This window comes from Linepithema humile, chromosome 4 (genome assembly GCF_040581485.1).
Source record: "Linepithema humile isolate Giens D197 chromosome 4, Lhum_UNIL_v1.0, whole genome shotgun sequence".
Lineage (NCBI taxonomy): Eukaryota > Metazoa > Arthropoda > Insecta > Hymenoptera > Formicidae > Linepithema > Linepithema humile.
Genome location: NC_090131.1, coordinates 14980101 through 15000377, shown reverse-complemented (window position 1 = coordinate 15000377; position 20277 = coordinate 14980101). Strand labels below are relative to the sequence as shown.

At 31.6% G+C, this 20277-nt stretch overlaps 1 protein-coding gene and 1 long non-coding RNA gene across 3 annotated transcripts; both read left to right on the top strand.

The window, feature by feature from the left end:
* Positions 1–3126: 3126 nt before the first annotated feature.
* LOC105675633 (uncharacterized) lies at positions 3127–16239 on the top strand. Of its 2 annotated transcripts, XM_067354252.1 has the most exons (9): positions 3127–3299; positions 3386–3458; positions 12988–13187; positions 13325–13654; positions 13739–13834; positions 14035–14243; positions 14506–14665; positions 15418–15517; positions 15645–16239. In XM_067354252.1, the coding sequence occupies exons 4-9, from the start codon at positions 13342–13344 to the stop codon at positions 15694–15696; spliced, it is 930 nt and encodes a 309-aa protein (XP_067210353.1). In that variant the 5' UTR covers positions 3127–3299; positions 3386–3458; positions 12988–13187; positions 13325–13341; the 3' UTR covers positions 15697–16239. The 2 variants fall into 2 exon arrangements, with proteins under 2 accessions (XP_067210353.1, XP_067210354.1); XM_067354253.1 differs by lacking the exon at positions 3386–3458.
* Positions 16240–18089: 1850 nt separating this feature from the next.
* Positions 18090–19875, top strand: LOC105670468 (uncharacterized). The gene is made up of 3 exons (XR_001100430.2): positions 18090–18239; positions 18341–18485; positions 19244–19875. It is a non-coding gene; the product is annotated as an uncharacterized lncRNA (long non-coding RNA).
* Positions 19876–20277: the final 402 nt, after the last annotated feature.

Below are 20277 nucleotides of genomic sequence, written 5' to 3'. Positions count from 1 at the left end.
AAGATTGCTGTATCTTTATTTGATAAATTTCGTTTTTTTCTAAATATATTTGCTTAGTTAACTTAAAATTCTCTCTTAAATTTGAACCCCTCAAATCTTACTTTCCATTAACTATGAATATTCCTTCATTTTTTATTAATAGCCCAATGACGAAAACGCATCGGCAGAAAGAATCAACTCTGCTGGTTGGTCGCCGAACTTGGTTGTGATGATCGCTCGAGGAAACGATTCTAGTGCGGTAAAAAAAAAAACAACTCGATAATAAAATAACCAGCGATAATAATGCTTCAGAAGAATCTTCACTTCTACATAACGGCCAACTCGCCCCTTGGAAATTGGTGTCGCTAACTGTCGAACCATGGACTCCGCTCGCCGAACCTATCCCGTGCAGTGATCCCAGATATCATGCATACACTGAAACAAAAATTCTAGGTAAACTTGTGAGATGCATTTAGTAATGCATTTTTTTTTTTAATTATTTGGTTATTATTAATTAAAATAATAATAACATAATATTTGATAATAATTACAAATATTTTAAAAGAGCAAATTTTGCGTTTAGTCGAGCTAACTAAATTACATAGTATTTATTATCGAAAAGTTTGATGATAATCAGCAAACAATTTGATAATTAATACTAAATTGTCTTAAAGGCATTATCTGATTGATTTGCTGACAGTTACTACATTATTTGGTAAGTATTACTAAATCAGAGATTATTCTTTATGAAATCCATCAGTTTATCATGTTCCTGTGCCTTATGCGCAATATCACGTTGAGTCGCATTTGTTTTGAACACGATACGCTTGTGTGCGGCACGGAAGCCATTTTTTCAACATGCTACTGCATGCTACCGGAATCAGTATCACCAATTCGTACGTGTTCGTAGCGATCTGATTGTGAACGCAAAAGTGTCATAAAACTCGGTTCTGCCGACGTTCGTGAAGCGACTTCAATTAACTATTGAACTATTGAAATTCATAAGTAAAAAATATGAGTGAATTAGAAACTCTTCTCTCGCTTTGGGGACTTAAAGATTTTATTGATATACTAAAAGGTATGTATAGGCTTATTATTTTTTTCTCAAACTTTCTATAATCTGTGCATCTAATCTACAAATCAATTGATATCACAAATATATGCGTGTACATATATACGCATAGTTATATCACATTTTTTGCTTTAATTTATAAAATACCCGTGGATATAGACTTGTTGCTCATCCTCGTATCATTATACCGTTACAAATAAATGATTCGATATTATATTTACATTGTATATATATGTATATAACATAATTTAATTTATTTTTCGTATCACTTATATTATTTCCATACTGTATCATTGTAAATGCTTATGTTTTGTTCATTGTTGTATTTTTTGTTTAATGTGAATAGCGAAATATCTTAACATTATTACACGTTCACATATCTATATTTTGACACACAATATTGCAACGCATTCCGTCTACATTGTCACGATACGACATAAAAATACGTAACTAAGTCTATATTTATTTCAAATGAATACGTGGCTATTTACATTTGATAAAATATAAAAATCTGAATACATTTACATATCTTTTTTTAAAATCTTATGTAATATTTCTAGTTATATAAAAAAATATTTAAATAATTTTTTAATCACTTTTTTTATTAAAAAATCGAGAAAAATAGTTATTTATAATAAATGGCGTGGACATAAAATATGCACGTGTTCACTGTAAGAATTAATTTTTGTCCTTATGTCCTTTTTGTCTAAATGTCCTTGTCATTTATTTAACACAGTAAATAAAATCAACAACATAGAAATTTTGGATGGTCTATTAAAAGACTGCAATTATCGTGATTTTGAACAAATAATTCCCACTCGCATAGATCGAATAATATTTCGTAGAAAGTACAATGATTATGTACGTTTTATCTCCTTTCATTTGATCTTCAAATTTTATCAACATATGATAAAAACAAAAATTTTTGTTTTTATTATATATTCATATTATTACAATATTTTATTTATTGTTATAGTGTTGTTTTTTCAGAGCCTAATATGTAGTAAAATATTTGATTTGCAAAATTCTCCAAGTACTTCAAATCCAGTACTTTTTGAAATAATATACAACAATCCTACTGTTATTGATATGAATAATATTTTAAATGAAGATCAAGAAAAGGAATTATTAGAGATAGAGATAGAAAATAAAAATAAATCGGAAATAGTAAATGAAATGGAAAATTCAGTGAACCATTTCCAAAAAGAATAAAATTGAAAAAAGGATTTAATCTAAAAGATATTCTTTCAAAAACTGCATATGGACAAACATATGGACAAACAATGTTACAAATCAGTCAACATGGACAAACTTTCACTACAAGATGCCAATCAGTGTTGTGCCATATAATTGTTACTCATCTCTTAAATTTGAATATCAGGTAAAGAAATATATTAATATTTTATTTTTTATATTTATTGCATTTCTTGTATAAAATTGGATGATATCACCTTCTTCTGCTTAATTATATTAATAATATTTGTTCAGCATTTTTCTTGTTACATATCCCATACAGCACAGATCATTGCAATCACATTGCAGCAATGTTGCAATATTGCAAATGGCAATTCAACATTACAAAGACATTGTAGAAATATAGATTCACAAAATACTAGCACGTTTGTAGCAATATGACATTAATATTTCGGAAACATTGCAAAATCCAAATTTTATATATATAATTTAATATAAAATATATAATATACATTTTAATAATAAAATATTATAATAAAATAGTTTTTTGCAATATTCTTTTTTAAATTGGTTTAAATTGTATCGTATGCTCTGCGCAGCATATGTGCACGTTCGCGCTTGTGTTAGCTGGCGCCGGCATCGCTGCGTTCTGCGCTAGTCCATCGTTCATTATTGCCACGTGTCGTATGATCTCACGTAGACTCACATTTCTTGTTACAAAAAGAAAGAAAAAAGAGGTAAGTACTTCTTGACAATATTTATGTTTAGTTATAGCAATCTATATACTAAAAATGTTATATTCATTAATAGAAAATCATATATCTAGGGTTAATAATCTATAACCTCAAAATTACTGAGATCGATTAGAAAAGTATTTATCTATGATAAAATGTATTTATCTATGATATGATCTATATTTATTTTACCATATTGTTTCAGAAAATATCATCAAACATTTATATAGGGTGTTCTACAGTGCAATATATATAATATATTGTTTATATTTTGTTGCTGCCAGTATTCTAAATACATTTATTTGGTATTCAACTAATAGGTAAGGATCTTTATCTATATTGGGATTGTCCTTTTATCTTCAATTAGTAATTATTTAATTATCTAAATTATATATTATTTTTTTAGATTGAACTAAAATATATATTTTATTTTTATAACAATACTTGTGTTAGTAAAACTTGTATGCTTAAGCTTAAATGTACGTATATAACTATAATAATAATACATTGTACGTTATTTAACGTTATTATATATCTAACGTTAGTAACAAATATGTCTAACGCATTAAAACATAAAGTGTATATTTCAAAACGTCACATAAGGAGAATTATTGAAGATCAAACTAATATTGATATAGCAGGATCATCTACACAAATTAAACAGTCATTATTAAATTCCAATAGATCTTTTAAAGATAATTGTTTGGTTTTACATAAAATTAGTGATATAAATATTCATGCATTTAATAAAAACATCACTAATGAAACGCTTAATCCTGAAATTGAAATCTGTGAAAATGAAAATCATTATCTACAATGTCAAAATATAAATGACAATAATACTGGCATGCAAGTAGACTATGATCATGATAGTGATATTGACAATCTTACCACAGAAAGTAAAAGCAGAAGCTACAATGATGTTGATGAAAATAATAAATTTAAAAATGATTTTGTTAAATGGGCTTTATCATTCAATGTTAATCATAACGTATGTAATGCATTGATAACAATTTTGCAGCAATATACATCATGTAATTTTTCAAAAGATATACGAACGTTACTACAAACTCCACGGCAAGTTCATGTAATAAGTGCATGTGGCGGACAATATTTTTACGCGGGTTTGAATAATGTGATTAAGAAAATGTTTTTAAAATCTAATAAGAAATATATAAATTTACTTATAAATATAGACGGTCTTCCTCTCTCAAAGTCATCACAGTCTTCATTATGGCCTATTTTATGTTCGAATACAGTAAATGAAGATGTATATGTCGGTGCATATTTTGGAGAAAAAAAACCGCAAGATTGTAATACTTTTCTTCAACCTTTGGTTAATGATTTCATTTCTTTAAGCAATGGTTACATTTATGATAAAAACGTGATCAAAATTAAATTATTTGGTTTGATATGTGATGCACCAGCAAAATCCTTTATTTTATGTACAAAAGGTCACACTGGGTTCTACAGCTGTACAAAATGTACAATAAAAGGAAAATATTTAAATGGTAGAGTTTGCTTTCCAAATGCACCATATTCTTTAAGAACTGACGATTTATTTGCCATTAATGGTTACAAGAATTTTCAGACAGATTACTCCATTATAAATAATATTCCGGGTTTTTTACCTATAACGAACACGCCTTTAGACTATATGCATCTTGTATTGTTAGGCGTTGTTAAAAAATTAATACTTTTATGGATAAAAGGTCCGCTTTCTGTACGTTTAAGACCAAGATTAATCAAAAGAATATCATATTTGTTAATCTTGCTTAGAAGTAATACACCAAATGATTTTGTTAGAAAGCCAAGATGTATACAAGATGTTAAACAATGGAAAGCTGTAGAATTCAGAAATTTTCTTTTATATACGGGACCTGTTGTTTTAAAGTATTCATTAGCAGAAAATTTGTATCATCATTTTCTTATGCTTCACGTAGCAATCACAATTCTTGTTCGTCCAGATTTATATAAAACAGAATTTATAGATTATGCAGAGGCTTTACTTAAAAATTTTGTCTTATCATTTGAGATTTTGTATGGTAAAAAATTTATATCACATAATGTCTGTTTTGTGTCAGCAGGGATAGAATATATCCACACTGTGGTTCCGTATATGAAAAATTAGTTTATTGATATTGTACAGGTTTGTGGGTTTTTACACACACTAATGTTGCGACGACGCTTAGGGGCCTTCGTACGCCCTGAGTCGCATGGACTTGACACACACTAATGTTTTGCGACGACGCTTAGGGGCCTTCGAACGCCCTGAGTCGCATGGACCTCGCCTAGGGGCGTTATATCTTTCACCCTGAGTCCTAGTGGTCGGACGAACCGCGACAACGCCTAGAGACGAATCGTCTTGAGTCGCGTGTTTATTGTTATGGATATGCACACACACACACACTCGGTATCGTTTTCTTATGTTTGATCGTATGAACTTTTCGAAAATAGTCTAGATGTAGAACCATCGACTAGCTCGGGCAGAATAGTATTGAATCCTAATTTAGCCTTTCCAAGCTAGGTTTCTTGGATCCGGCTTCTGATTGGTTCTGAACTCTCATTGGTTCATATACATAAGGTGACATCAACAATATGCCGACAAAGATTGTTGTTTTTAAATTTACCCACGATGAAAAAGATCAAAAAATACCGCCGATATAAAAAAAATCAGAAAGTACCGCCGACGCTATCGTTAGACATTGCGCGGCCTTTAGATCTTTGCCGAATTTATAAGATCCGTGTGTGTATGTGTATGTATGTATGTTAACGCATTATTCCGTCCGACCTTATATTTATTTTCTATTATTGCTTTATTGCAATATTAATTTATGTGCACAACGCATAGAGAGCTCTCATACGTGACATACTCCCCCCGTTGAGAGAGTACGATCAACTATCGCATCGTTATATTTGTATTTCGCTTATAATTGCATGTATAGTGTGTAATATAGTATGTTCGGCGATTACGTATTACGCCTTTACGTGAACATACAAGAATATATGTATATATATATATATATATATATATATATATATATATATATATATATACGTATACGCTGTACAATTAATTACAGAAACGTTATACAAAATTGTCCGATTATTTTTCAATTGGTAGCGGGCATAAGACCTTCACGGTCCTTTTTACTTCTCCATTGGCGGTTTTAATAGTGACAGTCCGTGTTATACTATCTTCGCCAGGATGAAGTTTTGTGATCCTGCCCATCGCCCATTGAGTACATGGTAGGTTCTTGTCCTTTATCAGCACGACAGTGTCTAATTTGACTTGTGAGCCATCCTTGACCCATTTGTTGCGTATCTGAAGTTCATTCAGGTATTCGAGATACCAGCGTGTCCAAAAATCCTGTCGGACCTTAGTAATATGTTGCCAGGTAGATAGGCGGTTGACTGGAACAGAGGACAAGTCGCCCTCCGGCAAAGCCGTAATAGGTTTGCCAATTAAATAATGTGCTGGTGATAATACTAAAACATTGTTCGGATCGGTTGATATGGTCGTAATTGGTCTTGAATTTAAAATACCCTCGACTTCGGTTACGAAAGTGGTCAATTCCTCAAACGTGAATAAAGAATCCCCAACAACGCGTTTGAAATGGTGTTTAAAAAGTTTTACGGAGGATTCCCATAATCCACCAAAATGGGGCGCTATTGGCGGTATGAAATGCCAAGTAATTCTATGAGCATTTGCAAAATTATTTACGAGAGATTTATGTGTCTCGGAGTTGAATAACTTGTACATTTCTTTTAATTGATTATGTGCGCCTACGAAATTAGACCTGTTATCAGAATAAATGTTTTCTGGCAAGCCTCTTCTTGCTATGAATCGGCGCAATGCCGCGAGAAAACCGTCAGAAGATAAATCACTCACGACTTCTAAGTGTAACGCTTTGATTGTCATACACACGAACACGCACACGTATGCTTTTATTCGCGTTCTGTTACGGAATTTTTTTTCTTTAATGTAAAATGGGCCGCAATAATCAATGCCGGTGTTGGCAAAGGGCAAAGCTTCACGTATACGAACTGATGGAAGATTTCCCATTTTATAATCTACTGTATTAGCATCAAAACGTACACAGCGCGTGCAAGTGCGTATGATTTTACGCACTTGATTCCGACCATCTGACAACCAAAATTTTTGTCGCAATATATAAAGCGTGGTTTGAATGCCGGTATGATAATGTGTTTCGTGTATCTCACGAATAATACAGTCTGTTAAATGGTGTCGATTCGGAAGTAGAATGGGATGTTTTTGCGCGAATGTCAATTTAGACAATTGAATACGCCCTCCAACGCGAATCAAGTTATTTTCGTCTAAAAATGGGTTTAAATTGGCGATTTTACTTTTGCTCACCGAAATCTTGCCTTGTTGCAGTCTCTTAATTTCGTCAGAAAAACTAATCGCTTGAAGAATTTTTAACGTTCGTACTTCCGCTTCGTTTATTTCTTCCGCGCTTAATGGCCCAATGTATTTATTTGTTTGCCGAACTCGAAGGCAATATGCGATGATTCTGAGTACCTTTGAATATGAAGAGTATCTTTCGAAAATTTCCAAATCGCTATATGTAGTCGATAAACAAATATTTCTTTTCAACTCCGGTATTTCGTTGAATTGCAAAACATCGGTAGGCCAATCGGTTTCGTTCTTACCTAACCATGTCGGACCTGTACGCCAGGTAAGATTTCGTAAAAAATCACGCGGTAATTGACCTCTCGAAATTGCATCTGCTGGATTATCTTCTGATTTTACGTGTCGCCATTCATGGCTACCGGCTAGTTCCTGTATTGCTATTACGCGGTTTGCTACGTAGATTTTCAATAAATGCGGCTGTGTTTTTAACCAATGTAATACAATGGTCGAATCACACCAGAAAACGACCTTGTCAGGCGTAATATCTAACGCATCGTTCACTTCTTGGTATAATCGTGCTGCTAATAATGCACCACAGAGTTCGAGTCGCGGAATGGTTAACGTTTTCAAAGGCGCCACTCGCGATTTAGCGCATAATAAATGAGTCTTTATTGTCTCATGACTTCCGACAGTGCGTACGTATATACACGCACCATAACCGTTATTGCTCGCATCACAAAAAACATGAAATTGAATATCATGACAATTATCTATCAAAAGTTTTCGATCGAAAGAAATTTGATCTATTAATAGCCATTGTCGCGCGAACTTTAACCATTCAGTGTAAATACTCTGCGAGACCGATTCATCCCATTGTAATCCGCTTTGCCATACGTCCTGCATTATTTTTTTAGCATACAAAATAATTGATCCGAGTAAACCTAACGATCGAAAATCTTCGCGATCTCTGATAGGATGTTTCGTTTCGTTATTCTCTCTATATCTTTAAACGGGTGAGCGGAATAATATATTTTATCATCGCATGTATTCCACACTAAACCTAACGTTTTTAGAGATCGGTTTTCATTTAACACGAAATTTGTGTGTAATTCGTTAGATGGGAGGTCGCTAATTATCTACTTTTCGTTCGACGCCCATTGTCTTATGGAGAAACCACCACGAGATAATAATTTAATTATCGTCTCTAATACATCTAGCTTCGTTAATTGTCTCGGCACCGGCTAATAAATCGTCGACATATAAATTTTTTGAGAATATTAGCTGCTTTAGGATATGCAAGAATTTCATCATCCGCGAGTATTTGTATCGTACGAATTGCTAGGAAAGGCGAAGAGGAAACACCGAATGTAACCGTGTTGAGCTGAAAGGTTTCTATTTTGTCGTTTCTGCGCCAAAGAATGCGCTGATATTTTCGGTCATCTTCGTGCATTAATATTTGACGGTACATTTTTTCTATATCTGCTGTGATGACGTATTTGTACGCGCGGAACCGAATTAAATGTGATGTTAATTTGTTTTGAATTGTTGGACCGGTCATTAACATGTCATTTAAAGAAAAACCGTTGTTAGTGTTTGCCGATGCATCAAATACTATTCGAACCTTTGTTGTGCTACTTGAATCTTTAACAACTGCGTGATGAGGCATATAGAAGCCATCGTCAATAGGATCTTCTATGTAAGACATATGTTTTAATTTCAAGTATTCTTCTATCACGCAAGTATACTCGTTTTTTAAGGTACTGTCGGTATGGAGTTTACGTTCTAATGCTAGTAAACGTCTGAGTGCGATAGATCGTGATTCGCCAAGACGCTTGTCGGTGTTACGAAATGGTAAACGAACCGTATAACGTCCTTGTGTGTCACGAGATGTCGTTTTCTCGAAATGATTTTCGCATTCAATATCTTCTGCCGATTTTAATTTATTTGTCGCGACTTCTTCGACCGACCAGAATCTCTGTAACAAGTCTTCTAAGTTTGTTAAATAACATGTCGCTGCCTTATAATTTTGTGGTTTTGTACTGCCAGCGATTACCCAGCCTAAACGCGTTTTCTGTAAATACATATCGTGACCCTCACGAGATAAATTTATCTGACCGATAGCGAGCAACGACAACGTCGTTCCTGAACCGATTAATATGTCCGAGCGTGGTAAATAAAATTCCGGATCTGCTAGTCGGATATTTGCAGGTATTTTAATCAAATTGCGCGGAAAAATCTCGGAAGGTATCAAATCCGTAATTGTTGGAATAGTTAAACATGTTAAAGCTTTATTAAAGTTATCATGTATCGATTGTATATTGATTTGCACTATACCTTTCGATTCTGTGTTCATATTATTAATCATACCGATTGGCAATGAATGTGCTAACACATTTATATTTAATCGTTTTATAATAGCTTCGGAAATAAAATTCGCGGTGGCACATGTATCTAGCAAAGCGCGGCATTTAATTAATTTATTTTCACGGTCACGGATATACACAAGTGCGCTCATTAATAGTTGTGGCGTATATGCATGTAATGTAGTGAGATTCGTGTTTCTGTCGGTTGTTTTGTCTAGTCAATCTATCTGAACAGATTCGGACTTAGACTTGTTTGTAGTCGCATAATCGTCGAGATGTAGTAGAGTATTGTGTCGTTTTTGACAAATCGTGCAATTCGAGAATTTACACGCGACACCCCGATGTGTACGCAAGCAATTGTAGCAAACTTTCGCGCCTTTTACAAAGTCTATGCGTTTTCGTACGGTTAATTGTTTAAATTTGTCGCACAAGTAAAGAGGATGGTTTTTAGTTTTGCACATTAGACAATTACGTGATGCATTTAACACAAAGGTTCGATTTGTAAATCCATTTCGTTTCTTTTTTGCGGAGGGTTCGCCTACGCTTCTTTCTGTTTCAGCAATCTTTGACCTTTCACGTTTCGACGCGCAGACCGCAGTTTTAAAAAGAAATTCGTATAATTGATCTGGTTTTGGAAACTCGTCTCTCTCAAGAGTCGACTCCCATTTCTCTAGTGTGTTTCTCGGAAGTTTATTTTCAATAATGTGTACTATCATTTCGGGACCGATGGAAACACCTAGAGAATTTAACGACGCAACGTATTGCTGCATGTCGTCTGCGAGTTTAGATAAACCATTTGTCGTTTCTTTATCTATTGGTGATAAATTGATAATTAAAGAAAGATTACGTGAAATAAGAATCCGTTTAACTTCATATGAACGTTCTAGTAAATTCCATGCGTTTGAATAATTGATACCGTCTACTTCAAAAATTCTTACTTTAGCGGCAGCTTCCCCGACTAAAGCCGATTTCAAATAATGAAGTTTATCTATATCCGATAAATCTGTTTGCGATCCTATCATGTTATAAAAAGCGTTTTTGAACAACAACCACTTTTCATATTTTCCATCAAACGTGGGTAAAGACGCTTCAGGTAATTTAATTCGCCGTTTCTGGACCGCATTTACTAGACCCGTATTATTATTGGCTCGAATTTCATCACTCGATGTGTTACTACCAGTATCCGGAACATTTGTCGTGTATAAGACATTTTCAACCCTACCAGCGAGAGCATAAAAACGATCTTGTATATTCGCGAATTCGGTATGATGCCCATCGTTAGGATCTAATATGACTAATTCGTCGTGATATTCCTCGTATGCGTGATACAACTCTCTTAAACGCGTTATTCGTAATTTTAATGCGGAATTGTCCATCTTTCCCTTGTCGAAGATATTGACCAAATTCGTTATTTGTGATTTTAACGACGTCCGTTTTTGCACGAGAATTTTGACTCTATCAGCCATCGTAATAATTGGTAATCGTATAGCTCACTCAGATCGATGATAAGTAATAATGGATGTCGTCCAACGTATTCGTCCCGGATTCCTTGATATTTCAGGCAATTGTATCCTTCTTGCCAGCTCGTCTGCTCGTCACAGACCTCACAGGAGGCACCAAAATGTTTTGTGTCAGCAGGGATAGAATATATCCACACTGTGGTTCCGTATATGAAAAATTAGTTTATTGATATTGTACAGGTTTGTGGGTTTTTACACACACTAATGTTGCGACGACGCTTAGGGGCCTTCGTACGCCCTGAGTCGCATGGACTTGACACACACTAATGTTTTGCGACGACGCTTAGGGGCCTTCGAACGCCCTGAGTCGCATGGACCTCGCCTAGGGGCGTTATATCTTTCACCCTGAGTCCTAGTGGTCGGACGAACCGCGACAACGCCTAGAGACGAATCGTCTTGAGTCGCGTGTTTATTGTTATGGATATGCACACACACACACACTCGGTATCGTTTTCTTATGTTTGATCGTATGAACTTTTCGAAAATAGTCTAGATGTAGAACCGTCGACTAGCTCGGGCAGAACAGTATTGAATCCTAATTTAGCCTTTCCAAGCTAGGTTTCTTGGATCCAGCTTCTGATTGGTTCTGAACTCTCATTGGTTCATATACATAAGGTGACATCAACAATATGCCGACAAAGATTGTTGTTTTTAAATTTACCCACGATGAAAAAGATCAAAAAATACCGCCGATATAAAAAAAGTCAGAAAGTACCGCCGACGCTATCGTTAGACATTGCGCGGCCTTTAGATCTTTGCCGAATTTATAAGATCCGTGTGTGTATGTGTGTGTATGTGTATGTATGTATGTTAACGCATTATTCCGTCCGACCTTATATTTATTTTCTATTATTGCTTTATTGCAATATTAATTTATGTGCACAACGCATAGAGAGCTCTCATACGTGACAATGTCCACAACCTGTTACATTTATGCTCAGATGTTAGAATATTTGGTCCATTAGATCAGTTCAGTGCATTTCGTTTTGAGAATTACATGATGTCCATAAAAAAACTATTAAGAAAGAATGAAAAGCCACTGCAACAATTGATAAAAAGATATAAAGAAAAAGAAAATATTGATTTTCTCTTGCCAAAAAAAGTACCTAATTACAATATTGAAAATTTATATTCACTAAAATATTTACATAATAATGGACCAATTCTTGATTGTATTCATTTTAAATCACAATATTTACAATATTTACAGTTATCCACTAAAAAATTTCATATACATTGCAAAAGTAATAATAATAGTAATAGTTGTTGTCTTTTAAGAAATGGGTGTTATATTATTATTTTAAACATAGTAAAAAAAAATTAAAATATTTTTGTGATTGGTAAAAAACTTAATTATGTAAACAACATATATGAAATACCTTGTAAATCAAGCGATTTTGGTATAAAAATAATGATGCTCAATAGCGATGAAATGTTATCTTATTCAATTACAGATGTGCTCTGTAAAACATGGAAAATTCCTTTCGCAAATAAGCCTAACACATTCGCAGTATTTCCCTTAAATCATACTATGTAAAACGCTTTCAAATAACAATAACTGCAATAATTTTCACATCAATCTGTACATATATTACATATATTTTGTTTAGCATATATAATGCGCTAGACATATTCAATATAATGCTCAAAAAACATTTTGAATTCTTAATACATTACATAAATATAATGCGTTACATTTATGTTTTTCATGCCTCAATATATGTATACACAAGTATTTTGCATTTTAAAGAAAAATGAATACCAATGCATATGTAATTGCGGAATTTCACGATGGACTTCAATTGTGGTACAATGCAGATAGAAATTCAAGTATTTGGCCTACTCATTTTAAAAGTAAATTTAGAATAAATAAAGCTATAATGACAAGAGAGATGCCACAAAATATTGAATGAGACGTATTACCAGTAAAAAGGATTTTTGGCAGAGCAGGTAAAAGTTAATTGTTATATTAAGACTAATTTATATAATAAATTTTAAAAAAGTATTTTTTCCTATCTATAACATATCTTACAAGTTATTATTTGTGAATTATAATTTATTATATAACATTGTTTCAAATTCTAAAGATAATTACGAAGAAGGAATGGAAAAATTAGTCCTTGCAGAGGACACATCTAATATAGATGTATCTTCCGATGAATTAAAAAATCAGAAGAAAAAAAGAAAGACGCGAGAAAGCCAAAAAAAAATTATATCATCTTCTTCAGATGAAGATATATGTTTTAATGAAGATAAACACAATCATGTAAGACAAACTGGCATCAAACTCTTACCTCCTTATTCAGAAATTGAAAACTTTCTATCTCAAAAAAAACTGCATACTCAGAAATCCATAGAAAACAATTCTTCAAATGTATTATGCCAAAGAAATACTTCTTATACAATAAATGGAAGTGGTAAGCAGTACCTAATAATTTATGAAGACTATAATGTTATATCAAAAATGATTTTTTTTACATAGTAATGTTTTCGCTTTTTAGATACAATTATTGACATTGAAAATTTTTCAAAGAACACAAAAGATTTTACACAAAAACCTAATGAAGATAGCGATGCAGAAAATAGTTTTACACGTGGTATGTATGTATATATATATATATATATATATATATATATATATATATATATATATAAATATTATTATATGATATCTATTTTTTTTAACGTTTTATATAAAGGCAATATATATACAGATGTATTTTTTACACAATTCTTATATAAATAGTAAATAGCTTTAATTGCAATATTTAATAATTAAATAAATATTTTTTTTCAGAATACAAGAAACTAGTTTTAGGGAAGCTAAATAAGGTTTTATATAAACTCAATAGCATTGAAAATAGAATGGACATGCTAGAAGACAAAATGCAACGTTCTAATTATTCTAGCCAAGAAGAAATTCTTATACAACTGCCTATAACAACATTTGAAGAGTTAACATTTTTTGAAGAACAATTAAAAGAAGTTAATTTTAAAGACAAAGCGGTATTTAAAAAATATTTTTTTATTTTATTGAATACTTCTAACATGTTCCAAATTGAAATAATGACATATTATAGTTAATATTTATTTAATCTATTGGTTTATTGATAGTTCAGAGAGAGAGAAAGAGAGAGAGAGAGAGAGAGAGAGAGAGAGAGGAGAGAGAGGGAGGGAGAGAGAGGGAGAGAGAGAGAAAAAGTGAATTAATATAAACATAAAACAATATTTTTTAATAATATTCAAAATTTTTTATATTTTTTTTCAGATTAATACGTTTAAACTTGTGGGTGGAAATACTGCGCACATAATGATACGCAACATCTTAAAAAAAGCCATGACAAATAATTTTGCACAACATTTTAGCTGGGCTGGAAAAAAAGCTAAGAGAAGCTTTCAACATTTAGGTCTTTCAAGAATAATTATACGTAAGTCAATTTTTCACACACACAATATAGAATGTCTGACAATATCAATACATACGCTTATGCAGTGATGCGATGTTTCCTACCGAGCTCCCGGCTTCCAAGCCCCGCACAAGCGAGAAGCGTGTACATGTGCTGCGCTGAACGTTTTGCGCAGCACATGTACGCGCTTCTCGCTTGTATGGGGCTCGAGAGCCAGGAACCCGGTAGGAAATATCGCATCCCTGCGCTTATGTGAAATAAAACTCATTACACTAAATGAAAAAGTTCTTTACCATTTTGTAAACTATGTGAAATTTTTAGATAATAAAAGAAGATAGATTAATCGCATGTGATAATGTGGTGGGACAACTTTTGTAGGCATGTTTTCATTAAATGACTTCAACTTATCGATTGTTTCTTAGCTACGACAACTGATAGAGATATGTGATTCAGCTTTACACGTCGCTACCGTTCGTATATTTCACCTTTTGTTCACCAGCTGATATTCACTGTTGCAAACAGACAGCCGATAAGTTGAAGTTATTTTTTTTATGAGACTGTTTCTATACAGCTTATTCCATCATTTTACGCGCACTCATTTGCCAATTTTTTTCAATTAATATTTCAAAATTTTATGTGATTTTGCAAAATGTTACATTTTTATTCAGTTTGATGAGTTTTACATGCACACGAGGCCACGTACGGATACTGTCGAACCCTGTGTGTATATGAATTATATATTGTAATGTTTATAATAACTTTTTATGTTATAGAAGCTGTTCGTAGGACACACAAGCATGTAAGTGATGCTGAAATTGCAGAAACCATTTCCAAGTGGCTTACCCAAGCTTCTGTTAGGATTGAGAGAACAAAGTATGTACTTATAGGACTATGTATTTATAGGAGGATTTATTTTATATATAATTTTATGTATATTTGTATGCAGTATGTATAATTTTATGTAATTATATGAATTTTAACTTTTATTTTATTTTTACAGACATTTAACAAAAGAAAATAATAATCAAGATTTTATTAGTATAATAAAATAAATTATTAGTGGCGATAAAAGGTGGAATATATGAATGGCAGCAACGCGTAAAGTGTTTAACTGCATATCTGTATTTAATTGGTTACTAAGAAATAATCGATCAAAGTCAGGGAAAATATGCTTACGAAGGTTGTCCATATTATATGCACTAATTAATCTATCTTCTCAAAATTTCACTTAATAGCGTACAAAATAAGACTAGATATAAGACTTTATTAATAAAAAATAATAATATAACAAACAAGATTATTTACTTTAAAAAAAGTACAATATTAAAAAAAAATTTTTTTTTTTAATATAAAAAAATATACTTTTATTTCAATGTTAACATGTTATGCAATGTTATGTGTATTTTATTTATGTTAACATAAATACAAATAAAAACATTTAATTAAAATGTATTGTCATAGCAATTTTATATTTATATATTAAAAAATATTGTCTCTATGGTGTTCTCCCTGGGTCTAAGATTGCAATAACAATGCATTATTGCAAATTCATTACATTGCAATATTACCGTAATATTTCGTTACAATCTTTCTAAAGGCGGACATTTTAACGTTGCTGCAATTCCACAGCAATGATGCAACAACATTTTGCAGTGAATTTGCAATATTGCAACATTGCGATGAAAGATTAATGCAATGTGTATGCAATCTTTGTGTGCTGTATGGGATAATTCACTATAATAACTTTTAATTATAATAGCAGACATGAGTTTAAAATGTTTATTCTTAAATTAGATGAAACTTGTACAATATTAATATTAGTTATATCAGTGCTCGGAATTAGTCTGAACATTTCAGCCGATTTCCGTGGTATACGCCTCCTTTCCTCTCCTTACCGCGCGCGCCGCAGCCGCTAGGGCCAGCGCCGCCGAGCGTTAGGAGCGACACTATCTGATTATGAGTGGGTTCTTTTCCCTATTTATTAAAATTTTAAAAAATGTATTAAAATTTATTAAAAATAAATTTTTTATTTTTAAATTTATTAAGTGGAAATATTTCAATAGATTTCCACGTCACCCATGAGATACTAATGCTGACGCGTTTTTTTTTAATGGTTTCCCCCGTAGACCTATTCCACTAAAGATAAAAATAAATTCTTAATTTAAAAAAAAATATATATGTAAAAGAGATTTTCTTAATTAGATTTTCTTAGCCTTTTATGAGAATGAACAATTGATGCAATAATGTAGATAAAAACCACTTTTTGAAAAACGTGTCAGTATTAGTACCTCATGGGTGACGTAGAAATCTATTGAAATATTTCCACTTAATAAATTTAAAAAAAAATTTATTTTTAATAAATTTTAATAAATTTTTTTAAATTTTAATAAATAGGGAGAAGAACCTACTCATAGAACCTAATCAGATAGTGCCGCTCCTAACGCTCGGCGGCGCTGGCCCTAGCGGCTGCGGCGCGCGCGGTAAGGAGAGGAAAGGAGGCGTATACCACGGAAATCGGCTGAAATGTTCAGACTAATTCCGAGCACTGAGTTATATAATGTCTATAATTTCTATTCTCTCTAAAATGTATACATGAATGAATCTACAAAAAAGTTTATTTTAAAAAATCTATTAATATCAAAACTTTTGTCTTTTATATATCAAAGGTATTTATATACATATATAAATGTTCATTATTTTGTATTCTATTCATAATTGTTAAAAAATATTGTGATAATATCATGTTCAATCTCTTTAAGATCGCTCAAAAACGAAGATTTCGAGTAAATTTCTCATGAAAATGTACAACTCTTCCCAAAAGCAAAGAAATTTATTTTATACCACCAATTCGCAAAAAAGACTCCAAAGAAAATAAAGCTGGAATTTCACGAGGAAAATTAGTGGACAGATTTCGTAATGATATAAAATTCATTAATTCTGCTAACAATTTAAAAAAATCAAAAATCAAGCTGAGCAAAACGTTACTACCAATACAGGTATTTCTATACAAAAGTAGAATTGCATTCAAAATTATTTAAAATTATCAACAAAATATTGAAGCAATTTTTTATTTTTTTGAAATTCTTTTTTTAAACTTTGTAAAATGTATATACAGCCTTAGAAATTGCGGAACAACACAGGATATGGTTAATCCAAATCCAAATGGTTTAACCAAAATCCAAAGGACGAAGTAATCAAAAAGTGGGACAAGTCATATGAATTGCGTTTACATAATTGCGCAAATAAATTATTTAAAAATATTAATGATATTATAAGAAAGTGGTCGATATTGACTTCGAATTTTGGATACGTATTGGTAATATGCCTAAATTCAAAATAATTATCATAAAAGTTTACAAATTCAGAATTTATATTTTTCAATTACATTTATATATAAAATGTATAGCTGACGAACATTTCTTTGCGTGTTTGCAGATCGAAAGAGATTTTGAAAGGAAATATCCAGAACATAAAGATAAATTGATTTTATCATGAAACTTGCATTTTGAGAAATTTTACGAACTCTTAAAAAAAAATCTTTCAACAGGAGATCAACTCAATGAAGTTTTTATGCAGTCGCAATCTTTGAATTATGGTGAATATTTGTATTTTTTTTTGCTTAGCCGTTGATATTTATCTATTGAAAGATGATTGTGATTACATGTCTTTAAATATTTAATATTAATAACTTTATAGACAGTAAAACAGTTCTTCAGATCTGGATTTTAGTAGCTATCTTAGCTCCTAGATCAACAAAAGTTAATATAAAATCCGGAGATCGCAGAAGAGTTTGGAAAGCTACAATTTCTGAAAGCTGAGATGGCTTCTTGTGCATTGCAAGGTTAATTCAGTAATATGTACAGTTGCATATACATATTGAACAGTACGACGGGTTGCGCGGCATACTTTACAGGGATAGGCGCAGTTCAATGGGTAATGACAGCATATATGGTATACGTACCATCATAACTTATTGATCGAATTGATTGCACGCATTTTTACTAATTTTGAGTTTACAGCGTTTTAATTATGACGGACTTGAATAATCGTTGCGATTATTACTAGAGAAGCTAAAACACATTAAAGATAAAAAATTAAATTTTAGAAAGTTGACACGTTAAAATAAACAAATATGATACAACAAAATTTCTTTCTTTACCGCTCTATCAAAGCATTTACAACGCTAACACGCGCGAAAAGTAAAGCGGTAAAGAAAGAAATTTTGTTGTATCATATTTGTTTTTTTTAACGTGTTAACTTTCTAAAATTTAATTTTTTATCTTTACTGTGTTTTAGCTTCTCTAGTAATAATCGCAACGATTATTCAAGTCCGTTATAATTGAAACGCTGTAAACTCAAAATTAGTAAAAATGCGCGCGATCAATTCGATCAATAAGTTATGATGCTACGTGTATATGCTGTCATTACCCACTGAACCGCGCCTATCCCTGCAAAGTATGCCGCGCAACCCGTCGTACTGCCCAATATGTATATGCAACACTCTGTATTTTTCATTAATATTTGAATTTAAAAGATAATTGTAATAATTGATTATTTTTAATGTTAGTAAAATGCAGTTTGATATTTTCCTTTTTTCAGATACCTGGAGATATTGAACAGATATGTATTAATAAACAAAACAAGATGTCCCAGATAAATCTTACAATGCAGCCCTTTATCATTGTTGTTGGACCCGAAATAACTCCGATTGAAAAAGTATGCTTGCAGATTGACAAAACTATGTATGAAATGCCATCTGTATTGAAGGCCGTTGATGTATATTATTTTCAAAATATTTATCACCTTCAATGCGTGTTATCCAAAAGAGTGTGAAAATTTTTGGTATTTGATTCAATGGTGCGTCTATGAAATTCATACAGCTTCGGATCAAAAAATTCCATTCGTTTTGCAGTATTCAAAATAAATTTAAACAATTTAGTTATTTTCTTACATTTCGGGATTTTTGAAATCGATTGTGTTTCTTTGAGAGGTTAGCAATTTTTTTCGATTAATATATTAATATTAATCAAAAAAAAATTTTTATATTAATTTTTAGTTGCGTTAGATTAATTAAATATTATGAACTTTTAGTTGCGTTAGATTAATTAAATACAATATAATTGTTAGTTTTAAGCAATATTTGTGCGCAGCATTTCTTTAACTTTTGTTTTTAATCTGTTCAATTCTTTCGATTAAACATATAAAAAAGTATTGAAATAAAAAAATTAAATTAACGTGGAGATGGAATTATCAGTCAAAATAAGTTGCCAATTTTGTTTAAAATAAATTTCTGGAGATACTTAAATTCATTTAAAACATTTGAAATCTCATCATTCATTCAAAATGTCATATAATTGTATTTTTTTAAATTACTATAGGAAATTTTACAAATTCTTTACTTTGGAAAAACATCTAATAGAATGTTTAATTCGAATTAATCAAATAAAATCAGTTTCCAATAAAATCATTCAAAATAATACACAAAAGATTAGAAGACATTCATTATGGAGGAGAGTTTACACAGAATTTCTCATTCAATAATGATAATTCTTCAAAAGAGAAAGATATATTAGAATCTGATGATATTCTGAATTATGTTCTAAAATATATCGCTTCATTATATAATAAATCTA